Genomic DNA, 12740 nt, shown 5'->3' on the forward strand with positions numbered 1-12740 from the left:
TCTATCATCATAAGATATTATGACATGCATAAAACTCAAGTGTAAACAGAAGGTTCTTTAGGGTACAGGGTTCTAACCCAAGTTGTTAGGCCTTAGGAAGTAACAGATCTATAAATGTTCCTATTTTGAAGTATACGCTAATGGATTTTCCTCAAGGGTAAAAGCACCTGAACTTCCATTTTTTTTAAATAAATAAATATTTCATTACGAAAATCAGTTTTGTTTAAGGAAGTTGTCTGAGGAAGAAGATGTTTTAAGGTATTTTATTAGTACACATTAAAATCACTTCCTATTTAGGTATGCTTTGTCCTCTCCACCCAGAGCAAAAAATAGTCATAAAAAATGGTGCCGTAATAAAAACTCCTTTTACTATTAGTTGGGAGAGAAACAAATGGGAATATTACTTTGAAGGTAATTACTTCAGTTTTTTATTGCATGATATTTTCTCAAAACCCAAGCAAAATATATCCCAAATCTTAAAAAAAAAAAAAAAAAAATATATATATATATATATATATATGTGTATATATATATATATATATATATATATCTCCCAAATCTTTCTACAGATAAAATATAATTTTCCCTCAGAACATTTTCACTCATCAGGAAAAAAAGGCAAGTTTAATTTTCCTGTCAGTTGAGGCGTCCTATGTCAAACACATTTTACATTTCAAGAAACCTTACTGTCAATTTGATGGAATCCTCAAGGAGACATTAGTTCTTCTTACGCAAGTACTAACTCAGAAAGGCGTAAGCTGAACTACTGTGAGCACATCTCTAAAAATAGACCTCATTATCCCCAATGACAGTATATATGTATAACTGCCTTGTCGTTTTGACCAAAATTATGGTTTCTGTCAAACAGAGATTGTAGCTTCCTTGAAGGCAGGTGGTGGTAATGTCTTTTCCACCTTTTTAGTCCCAACACTTGGTGCAATTCCTGGCATAGGGAGACCCATATTATCAAATGAATAAATTCATGCATTTAATACAAATTGCTTCTCATGCGCTGTGCGCTTATCTTCGATGTGGAAGCAATGCATTCTGTTATTTCTGATTTTTAAAAATAAAACCTTACATGAAGTAGTTCTGGAAGAAAAAATATTTAGAAATGCCTTTGTTAAACTTGTCATTTGCTCACTCAATCAACAAATATTTACTGAAAACTTATAACATGTTGAGCACTGTGCGGGGTGCTCAGTCTTGAGCAGAGCAAAGTCCTGCCTTCATGACACTTCCAGTCTAAGTATGGCGATAACTCTGTTGCGGATAAAAGAAAAGCTTCCTCTCATTTCCTCTTAAGTACACTCCCTAATCACTTATGTCAGGATGACATTCAAATTTTAAATACTCTGTGGAACCCACAGTAGCCAATTGGTGGCTCACGCATCTGGCCCATAGAATTATTAGTGGACAAGGCAGCACAACTTAATGACTATAAAGTATGTGTTTCCCTGGCCTTACAGAGATGGCTCTGCCTGTGCCAGAAAATTCTGCTTTACAAATATGGCAGTGCCCTTTAATCAAAATAATTTAAAATGAATTATTGATAATTGTAGTATTACTGGTAGTAATCGTATTGGTAAGACTAAGGATATCCTCCATAATGACTCACATTAACTGAGTGCCTGGCACTTTGCTAAAAGTTTTATGTGGATCATCTCCTGGAATCACCCTCTCAAGTTCAGGCAATAGGTCTTAGTATCTCTACTTAACAAACAAAGAAGCTGAAGCTTAAGAGAAATGTGAGCAAAGCCACAGAGCAAATAGTGGAGTTAGGATTTGAACTCAGACGTCTGTTGGCAGAACCTGAACTCGTAACCACACCTTTTTTCACTTCCTACATCAAAGGCAGTAGCATAAATAATCTGGAAGAAGAAAACAAAAAACAAACAAAAATCCTTTTCCATTACCTCTTTAAAGGTTGAAACAATATATGAGATTTTCCCACTTCTTCTAAAATACATAACTAATGATGCTGCATTTTCAAAGATGTTAAAAAAATTAATGGTTTTTATCTATTCTGTGATCTGGGATAGTCCAGATATAATAGAACAGAAATCCCATTTTAGGTATGACCTTAGTTTGACCTAGGCGGTCCAAGCAACTGACTATCGGGTCCTAATGTACAAGAATTCTGAAGACTATGGGAACGTGTGTCAACACAACATTAAGCACAAATGTACTAGGGGAAAAAAAGAAGTTAAAATTCTTAGATATTGCATATTAGAGAGCATTGTACCAATAAATGATCTTCAGTTGTTCCAAATAACTTGGTAATGCATGTATATTTTCAGACTCTCATATTACCTTATTTCCGTGTGAAAAGCTGATTTTCAGTCCTTTGGACTAAGCAATGTTTTATAAGGCACAGAAAACTTCTTTTCCAGAATTGTCAATCCTACCCTCTTTCCCATCACCATAGACAGGCACTATTCCAGACGCTGAGGATTCAGCAGTGGACAAGAGAGCCAAACCAAAGAGCTCAGCTTCAAAGGGATAATGGGAGAAGGCAGCAACTTTTATATCTGAGTCACTGTACCACATCTAGAGATAAGGAGCTTCAAGTTTAGACAGAAGTAATGTGTCTAAACCCATATAGGTCAGAAACAGTGGACTACTGATAGGAACCCATGTCTATCTAGCTACAAAGAGCATTCTCTTTCCATTGTGGTTCCCTCTGTTCCACTACCTCTCTTTGTAGTGTTCATTCCATTTGCCGTGATTTTCTGGGTCTCAATCACACTCTCCATCCTACAGTGACTAATGAAATAATGATCACTTTTGTCCATTATATGTAGAGTGAGATTAATTCCTGCCCAAATGGTCTCAATACACTGTATGTGTTTACATAACCATATCTATATACCCCTCTTTATATGTATACATTCATTCCACAAATATTTGTTGGGTGCCCAATAAATGCTAGGAACATTTCTAGGCCAGAGAAAAATATAATGGAGCTTATAAGCAATGGGGGGAGGGAAACATAAAATAAAAGTTTCAAGAAATAAAGAATATAATTTCACATATTGCAAAGTGCTACGAAGCCAACAGGTCATACACACACACACCACACTATACACATTGCATGTATAAAACATATATATATACACATACATATATATGCAAATATATTTCCCAAACAGAATTTTTGGTTTAACTATACAAGGTGTAAGTATTGATAAATAACAATCAACTTTACTAAAAGCTATCAAGTTTTTATGAGCTAATACTTTCCCACCATATTTAATTTTCTAGTTGTCTGATAAATGATTGATCTGTGGTTACCCATGCAATTAAACAAATACTCAAACAAAAAGAAGTATTAATACAAACTTAGAAGGATAGAAAATCTCTGAAAATTGTAATAATAATTTGCTAGTCTCACTCATGATATACAGTTTCACTCTTTTAAACAGCTCTTTTGGTGCTATATTCTGAAAAAATGTAGGCTCTCTTCTAGGAAAACCCAAACTGAGATCAAATTTTATTGCCTGAACACACACATATCATCAGGTATGTGAGAAAAAAAAAATTTAATAGGGTTACCTTGTGGCCAAAATCTACTCGTTAAAAAAAAATCCACTGTGTGAAAATAATATATGCGTATTTAATGCAAGGGTAAAGTTTAAAAATCAAGGGTAAACGTTAAAGATACAAAAAATAAGGGCAGGGAAAGTTCTGAAATGTAAATTAAAACACAAGCTCATTTAGAAAGATCACAGGTAAGACAGTCTAAATTTTCCTGCTATCTTTAATAAAATATATTAAGAATACTAGGATGTATGTCATCATATTTGTGTTTAATGTGGCATTAATTCACAAGTCTTTTTTTTTTAATAAGATAAAATAAGTTACTTGCTCTTCTAAGGAGCTATATAACTAGGATTTTCATAATTAAACCCTAGATGAGGCATTTGGTATACCTATGCCCTAAATCCCCCCAAAATTATGCATGTACAACTTTGAAAACTACATCTTAATTAGTAGCTTAAAATAAAACTAATTTTGAAAGCCAGAAAGTTGAATTTTTAAAAATTGTTCAAATTTTATCAATGAAAGTCAACCAAATATCCAGTTTTAAAATATAAACATCAATTGTATATAAAGGACCGTGAATTGTTTGATATGTTACTTAAAGTATTTTAGTAAACCTCTGCAAATTTCAACTCATATAGAGATGGTCAATATTAACTTAAGTCACATGATTTCTCACTTGTGTAGTTTAATCTCTTTGGCCAATGAAGTATGTCCCAACCTCATTTTCTTCTACTACTACTCTTTTAACTTCTACTCTATTCTGAGCAACTACTGCTTATACCTACCTGTGATGGTTAATTTCAAGTTCAACTTGACTGGGCCACAAGGTGCCCAGACATTTGGTCAAACCTTATTTTGGGTGTTACTGTAAGGGTGTTTTGGGATGAGATTAACATTTAAATCAAAAGACCCAGTAAAGCAGATTGTCTTCCCTAATGTGAGGGGGGCCTCATCCAATCAGTTGAAAGCCTGAATAGAACAAAAAGAATGGCCCTCTCCCAAATAAAAGAATTCCTCCTGCCCAACTACCTTCAAACTAGGATACGGGGCATATTCCTGCCTTCAGACTCAAACTGAAACATCAGTTCTTCCTGGGTCTTAAGTCTGCCAGCCTTCACACTATACCATCAGCTTTCCTAGGCCTCCAGCTTATTGACTCACCCTGCAGATCTTGGGTGTTGTCTGCCTCCTTAATAGTATAAGCCAATTCCTTATAATAAATCTCTTTACATATATAAACAAAATAAGTATAAATATGCATATACTCATATTGGTTCCATTTCTCTGGAGAACCCCAATATACCACCCATACCCACCATCAAATATTTAGCAATTTCTCACCTGTGTATGTAATCAGGTTCATGAAACTTTCTCTATCCCTAACAGTCTCTCACACTAGCTCTGCCTGATAAAACCCTACATAGTCTTCAAGCCTCAACACAGAGACCTCTTCCCTCCCATGATGCATCATCATGGTGGAGTTTTTCCACTTTGCACACCCACAGCACGTCAGCACTGTTTTCGGTCACCTCTGCTTGTCTGTGGGTGGTGAGCTGGAAGAACATAGTTCTTCCTGGACAACATCTTATACATCAAAAGTGAGTATCTGAAGGGCTAGAATACATCGTCACAACATAATACGGCAGGGATTATTTCTGACTGGGTAAAACCCAAAGGAAATCTTAGCTGTATGACCAAGAAAAAAATCACTTCAAACTCTCTGTACCTTGGTTTCTTCCATCAAACGTAAGAGATTTGGCTCGGTACACCAAATTCCCTCCCAGCTCGACATTTCTACGGCTCCATTAACAAATCAATCAACAGTAAACACTCACATGACTCAATATTCATTTTAAAATTATCTTAAATAATATAATATGAAGTCTAAAGTAGAAAACTGTTCTCACTTAAATGCAGCAATTCACAAGTGCACTCATTCTCTCTGAGCCCTTTTAAGACATAACCCCAGCATGGAAAAACAAGTGATAATGATTAAAAGAAAGCAACATGCATCACCAACAGGAAGGTCCTTAAAAGACTGATCACAAGGAAACACTCAGAGCCTCAGCTCACACACGCACATTCTCTGAAATGTAATAAGTTTTAATGTTTCTCCGCACTAGGGTCTCCATGGAACAGTTCACATGGGCTCCTGCCTTTGTCAACACTGATACGTAAAGAGTAGTTATTTGTAAGTACTACTGAAAGTCAGAAGTTTCTGTTTACTTATATGGCTCTGCCCACCACCACCTCTTTTCAGCATGGAAATGCAGGACTCAGAAAGACTTTATCATGTTGGTATCAATTTATTCCAAGTACTCAACTATTTTATAAGCCTTTTCAAATAATCTTCACTCGGTACCGTAATTGTCAGCAAGTTTGTTCTGTGTTGGCCATCCTTCCTTTTGTTTCAGTCTTTCATAAAAATCCTTTTGTGTGACAGTCAAGCAGCTGTGCTTTGTTCTTTAATGTTCCTAGCTTGGATCCCCAGCCGAGACCACTTTATAACATAAATGGCAAAGTACCATTTTCACAGCAGGCACAACTGTGTTCATCTTCAAAAAGAGGCATTAATAAAATGAGACTGTAATGAACATGCTAATTCTGATCACAGGGTAGTGCACAATGGCGGAGAGAGTTGACTGCCTCCTCCCTGAAAGACGGTAAAAGTTGTTTTTGTTTTTTTTTTTAAACAACTGCTATAATGGCTTACTTTTTTTTTGAAACAGACATATTATGCAAACATTTCTCTCCATTTCCCAGTGAAATGCCTTTTCTGTCTCATCCAACTGCTCACTGTGTGTTTTACTATATCAGTAACAGTCACCTTCAGGGAGCATCTTTTTTCCATCTTGCAAGAACTGACTTGTTGAAATAGGCATGTCACCGAATCACAGAAAGCTAGAAAGCAGGGATCTGAGTGATCACCAATTCAGTGCCTTCCCTGTGCACATGGCCCCAAGATAAATAAAGAAGTAAAAGGACAGGGAAGTTAATAGATTTGCTCAAGATGTCACAGCTATTTTGGGACAGAGCCAGAGTTGGAACTCAAATTACTGGAGACCTGGACTTGAGGACTTTGTGTATTATGTCTTGACGGTGATTATTCATAAACTATGATGCACATATGTGGAGTAGATCCTCAAATATAAGTGCCATTTCATAAGGTATACCTGTAAAACTAGGCCACTCAATTGTCTCATGTTTGGTCAGCTATCTTTTGTTGACAATTTTACTTTGTGTGTGCTCTAGGAACAAGCTAGAAGATAACAGCAACAATGGTATATATCATACCCTGTTTTGTTGTGGTAATGCTCGTGCTGGTTTGGGGATCAGTGTTATTTCAGAATGGGCAAGTCTCAGAAGATAATCCACTAAACTTAGAAAAATGACATAGTACATGCTGTTTTGGATGACAACAAAATATGTATTTTCTGATTACTACCTAAAAAAAAAAACCTAAATTCAAGAAACATGACATTTAGACATCTCAGACTATCAGAGACAAAGTTGACTAAATTTTTCTAGAACTTTCTCTTAGAGAGGGGGAGTCATGTGAGCAAGAAAAAGGGATTCTTCTTTTTTTTTTGGCCATGCAGCACAGCATACGCATACGGAATCTTAGTTCCCCGACCAGGGATTGAACCTGTGCCCCCCGCAGTGGAAGCGCAGAGTCTTAACCACTGGACTGCCAGGGAAGTCCCAAGAAAAAGGGATTCTTGATATCTTTCTACTTGTCTAAAGCAGGCAGATGCTCCTGGACTCTTATAGGAAAGAAAAGTCTATGGAAGGTGATATCTCATTTTCCCTGTCCAGTGGCAGACAAGATATATCTGAGAGAACATTTTCATCCCCAGTTATCATTATACAGATTTACATTTACAAGTAATGTAATACCTTTGGACAGGAGGAAATTGTGGCCAGTGAACCAAAGATTCAGAAAGAACCAATTCCATCTGGATGATAATCGCTCTTCTTAAAACACCCTCTCTGGTCCTATACTTTGCCCTTCACTGAAAGCTTAATATCAAATCCAAAGTCCCTAGCAGAATCCCACAATTAGGTAAGACTCAACCCTTAATAACCACTGAGTGAGATGTGAGGTCTTCACTTAAAGTTCTGCGTAGAAGGGAAACGTGTATGACAACCATGCTCAGCCCCTTAAAGTGCTACAGAATTACGGAGATGCTATGTTCTTGTGTTTCCACAGGCAGGTCAACCAAAAAAAGTTTTAAATGACCTGGAGGCCATAAGTACCACATTCAATCCCCCTTCTCCCACTACTTCTTCTATGAACTGCAGTCTACAGCATATAAATGGTAATTGCTCAAATATCTCATTCCAGGGTACATTCAGCCCGAGCTTGTAGTTATCTTTCCTTATGAAAACAGTTTTTCAGAGCGAGGGTAATTTGAAACGAGCTACACAGGGAAAGTTTTCCCTGAAGTACTCCCTTCAATGCACATGGGTGGTCAGAGTATCATTTCAATGTCTTCTGCATTAGCTGTACAGGTCAGATGATTAAATCTCCAATTAATTAGGTCCTCTAGTAGCCTGTGTGAAATAAATTAGTGATATCCATCCCATCCACTTAGACAAAACCCATCGTGACAGCTGGCACATTTTTGGCATTGTCAGCAGAGTGGGTAAAAAAGTAAATGACCCATGTGGACAAAATGGGCATCTAACGATGGGTAGTGGATGAAAAGTGCAAAGTATTTTCCATCCACTGCAGAGCAGAGAGCTTGAGTATCTGCCAATGTGATTTGCAAGAAAAAGTGAACTTAAAATGAGCACGAAGCCCATCAACTATGGAATGAAACTCTTCACATTCATCTAGTTAACTGTTCACAACGTTCATAATCTAGAAATGTCCGTTTACCACTGGAATATTTGTAAAGACTATTACTAATAGGATTACTGTTATTTAGAAATTTTAAACAAAGAGGTAACTCTAGGAAACAAAATAATTCCCAACCCCACTTACTTCATCCTATAAGGATATATAAAAATATTCTATTTTAAGGTTATGTTTAGACTACTTTTTCATTATCCAAAATACCTTTGAGTTTTTCTCATGAAACATTTCCAAAATTGCTAAACATAGTCTTAAAAAAATAAGGTTTAAGTACTTTACTAGAATCATAAATTTTCATACAAATGTACTTATATATGACAGATATTCACATAGAAAGTCAAGATTACATTAAAAATTTCAAATGTATTTGTTTTATGTGGGAGCTAGCTGGATAAAAGCAGATGAGATGGGAGGACCCCAGTTAGATGGGAGGCAGGAAAACATAAATCCGTATGAATGTCTATGTAAAGTGATATTTTCCTCCAACTTCTTGTTAATTCCTTCATCAAATGCATAAAGATTAAGTCAAGCCAAATGACTGCCACTGTTTCCTTTTAAGGGGTTTGTTCAGGGAACTCAGAATGCGAAAACACCTAAAAAGTTTCTAATAACTTTTACTTGATTGCATCTTTGTAATACGTTTTCTACGTAATAGCATTAGTTATAAACTACATGAATAAGCAAAGATTAAAATTTTAAAAGAAGACCAGCGAATCTGATTTAGCTTCCTATATGAATGGCTCCCAAAATTACTCAACAATCTTCAGACGTTTTATCTAAGTTTATGTGAACATATGCATGTATATCCACATATGTACATATTTCTAGTACATATTACAGTATGTATAAACATAGTCTCCAAGCTCCCTTTCAGCTCCAAAATCTGACTTCTAACTCCTAACTGCTCTTTTTTTTCCTCGTCTTATTCTTACCTAACAGATTTTACTCCTCTCTTTACCTTTACAAATATTTAGAATTCATTTCTTTTAAAACCCATTCAAACAGTTCAATTATCTATAGTTCACAGACTATGATTTCTACTCTCACTGATTGGGCTTCCTGCCTCTCATGAGTTGGAACTGGCTTTCATGCTTTAGAATTGGTGCCTATGAGCCCACCTGGGAATAAATGACTTTATTGTATGGCCTGAACTGGGGTTCAGGGGTTGTATGGCCTGAACTGTGGTGGTGTCTCTGTGGGGTGAGTCCTTACGTGGCTGTCTGTTCCACACTCCATGGGATTCACCGTTTCTGACCAGCTGTTATGTTAGCTTCTGGGTTCTAAGTATTGCACTGCAGAAATAGCGCTAGAATTCTTACCTTGTTCAGAAAGCTGATCTAGCTCCTCTTATTTTATATAAGTCTGTGTCCTGCTGGAGAGTTAAAACTTCAGCCCTAAATCATACAGTCCATTTGGTTATTATCTTGGTTTACAAGATTATAAATTGTCTCTTATCTGAGGTTCTCTCTCTGTTTTGAGCACCTAGAAATTTCTTTCATGTTTGTAAACCTAACCATACATTTAATTTTATTTTCAAATATTTTATCAACATGTCTATATGTTTACAGGGGGATGGAGAATTTCCTGTATGAACACAGTGTGTCATAATGGCCAGAAACGTAGCTCAAATTTGACTTGTTTGTTTTTAAGCAGCATTCTGTTACATGCAATTAAAAGATCTATATCCAGTTGGTCAATATTTCCCCTAAGACTTAGTAAGATTTTATAGTACTTAAAGCACATTGTAGCATGTATATGTAAATATTCTTTTCTAGACTTCTCAGATTGACTGATTAATTTTGGTACTAAATAGATCTAAAAGAAAATATTTTTGATTGTATAAAACATACAAAGAAAAATGCATGCCTCAAAGCGGGGGGGGGGGCGGCGGGGGATGGAATGGAGGAGAAATGTTCTCACTCTATATATGTTCCTCTAAGATTATTCAATTATGATCTTTTCTTTCTAATTCCCTTCATCTGAAGAAAGGCTATTTTACTAAGTTGTGGAATCAAGCAAAGCGAAGTTCAAAGCAATACAAAACAGACAAATGCAAGTGTGTATGAGAAAGAAACAAAGGCACAGAGGGTTAGTCTGGAAATGTCAACTACGACGCAAGCCAAATCAGGCAATATTCTTATCTCTATACAAAAGACTGAATTATATACATAATACAACAGAGCATTATTAATCACCAGCCATTATTCTCTAGCACTGTCATTCTAAAGGAAGTCTTGGAAGTAGACACACCGTACTACAGATTTAGCAAGTCATCCCATGCTTTGGGCACAATGCATAAGCCACATAGCTGGAAACACAGAAGGGGACACACTGTTTCCAATCACTTTGCATCAACAGATGTTGGTTCAAGAAATATAAAAGACTGAAACAAAACACTTTTTTTGGACATAAAGAAGAAAGGTGCCTTTCTTGTTCTTGATTCCTCTGCTTAATAAGAGCTCATCTTTAGGTAGTAGATATTCCTTTAATTTTGCAAACACCAATGTCAGCTTTGGTAATTTCCAAAAAGTAGTTGCTGACCTAGATATGAAAAATCCACACACAAGTGAAGCTAACAAGCAAAACAGTAGCATACCCTGCTTCCTATCAAGATTCTTTACCAAAAATCAAAATGGTATCTGGTATTTGAAATCAGCACTTCTTTGGGATTTTCTTTCCTCTCCCCGACTAGCATTTTTTAAGTCCCAGGAGAGAAGGCACCCTCTGTCTATTTAAATAACGTTTGACCCTAATCAGTATTTTACTTCAATTCATTTCCCATTTAGGTGTCATGACAACTGTAGTCTTTTCAATGATTCTACAAAAGAACACCTGGGATACAGAATTTCAATGACACAAGCAGCAGACTTGCACTTGAATACTTACCACGTAAAACTGTGAGTCTGGTAGATACACTTATTTCTCCCACGTTATTCGAGGCCACACATTCATAAATTGCCTCATCTCGCGGAGTCCGTAAGGGTTGTATTCTGAGAACTGATCCAGATCCATCGTCAAACTCTATTACCTATTAGAGGAAACAATAGCTGTCACAGGTGTTGTTACTCTCATCTGCCTCTCAGCTAAATCTCTTAATGCAGTGGTGAACCAGCCATTAGGCTCAGAATAAACTCAGAAGCATTTTGAGACTGAATTTTGATACAGTGATGAAACAGAATAATTTCTCTAATGTACTGAATCCTATAATGCAGAATGGAAAGACATGAAACTACATATGCAAAAATGTAGATTTCTTGTCTCTACAGAAAACCATCCAGGGTTTAATCATGAAAATATTCTAGTATATGTATCTAGGGCAATGTGACCTTTTTATTAATTTTGCAAGAGACTTGCTGCTATGATGGGTACACTTCTTAAATTATTCTGTCTCTGATAGCACATATGCACATGTGGATCCATTCAGTAATTGGACGATAAGGTGGAGAAATAACGTATGCCACCACTGATAGCTCTTCTGGTTTAAAATGTCTCATCCTGAACAGTATAGATGAGCAAACCATGAAGAGAAACTGCATAAATCTAATACTTAGGCAGCCAATGAGATGGCTTTCATAGCCCCAGAGACTGATGGCATGCATTAATTTTGCCATAAATCATTCCAGTATTTGTTCTAGCTTAGCATTTTCTGCATTTTTAGGGCATTCTTGCTGTAAAATGGAAAGCTTGCTTCACCAGGCAGAAAATTAATGTCCTAAACAGTAAGCCTGAATTCACTATCATTATAGACTCTACTCTGAAACAGTTAAGCAATCCCAGGTATTTGTCACCTAATCAAGTAGTACTTCTAAAAAATGATGTTGAGGGGGCTTCCCTCATGACGCAGTGGTTGGGAGTCTGCCTGCCAATGCAGGGGACACGGGTTCAAGCCCTGGTCTGGGAGGATCCCACATGCCACGGAGCGGCTGGGCCCGTGAGCCACAATTGCTGAGCCTGTGCGTCTGGAGCCTGTGCTCCGCAACAGGAGAGGCCGTGATAGTGAGAGGCCCGCGCACCGCGATGAGGAGTGGCCCACGCTTGCCACAACTGGAGGAAGCCCTATGCACAGAAGCGAAGACCCAACACAGCCATAAATAAATAAATAAATAAATAAAAAATTAAAAAAAAATGATGTTGATAATATTGATAAATATGCATACAAAACTGTAGAGTCCTCTACCTGTCTTTTCTATAACTCTGCTGTGTTTCTTCAGCTGTTCACTGAGATGGTGGATTTTTTTTGCATTTCCCTATGAATAATATATCCATGTGCTTAAATTGTGAATAAATTAAGAATGCTTTATAAATATATTTACAAGATGATCAATCCCAGATTTTG

At 36.7% G+C, this 12740-nt stretch overlaps 1 protein-coding gene across 5 annotated transcripts in view; it reads right to left on the minus strand.

The window, feature by feature from the left end:
- Positions 1-12740, minus strand: part of PTPRD (protein tyrosine phosphatase receptor type D) — a 2148784-nt gene that overhangs the window by 303002 nt on the left and 1833042 nt on the right. For all 5 annotated transcript variants that reach the window (XM_082470803.1, XM_082470804.1, XM_082470805.1 and 2 more), the window contains one exon: positions 11291-11432. In XM_082470803.1, coding sequence (XP_082326929.1) covers positions 11291-11432 — 142 coding nt within the window. The remainder of the gene's footprint in view (positions 1-11290; positions 11433-12740) is intronic.

This window comes from Balaenoptera physalus (genome assembly GCF_965194825.1).
Source record: "Balaenoptera physalus genome assembly, chromosome: 7".
Lineage (NCBI taxonomy): Eukaryota > Metazoa > Chordata > Mammalia > Artiodactyla > Balaenopteridae > Balaenoptera > Balaenoptera physalus.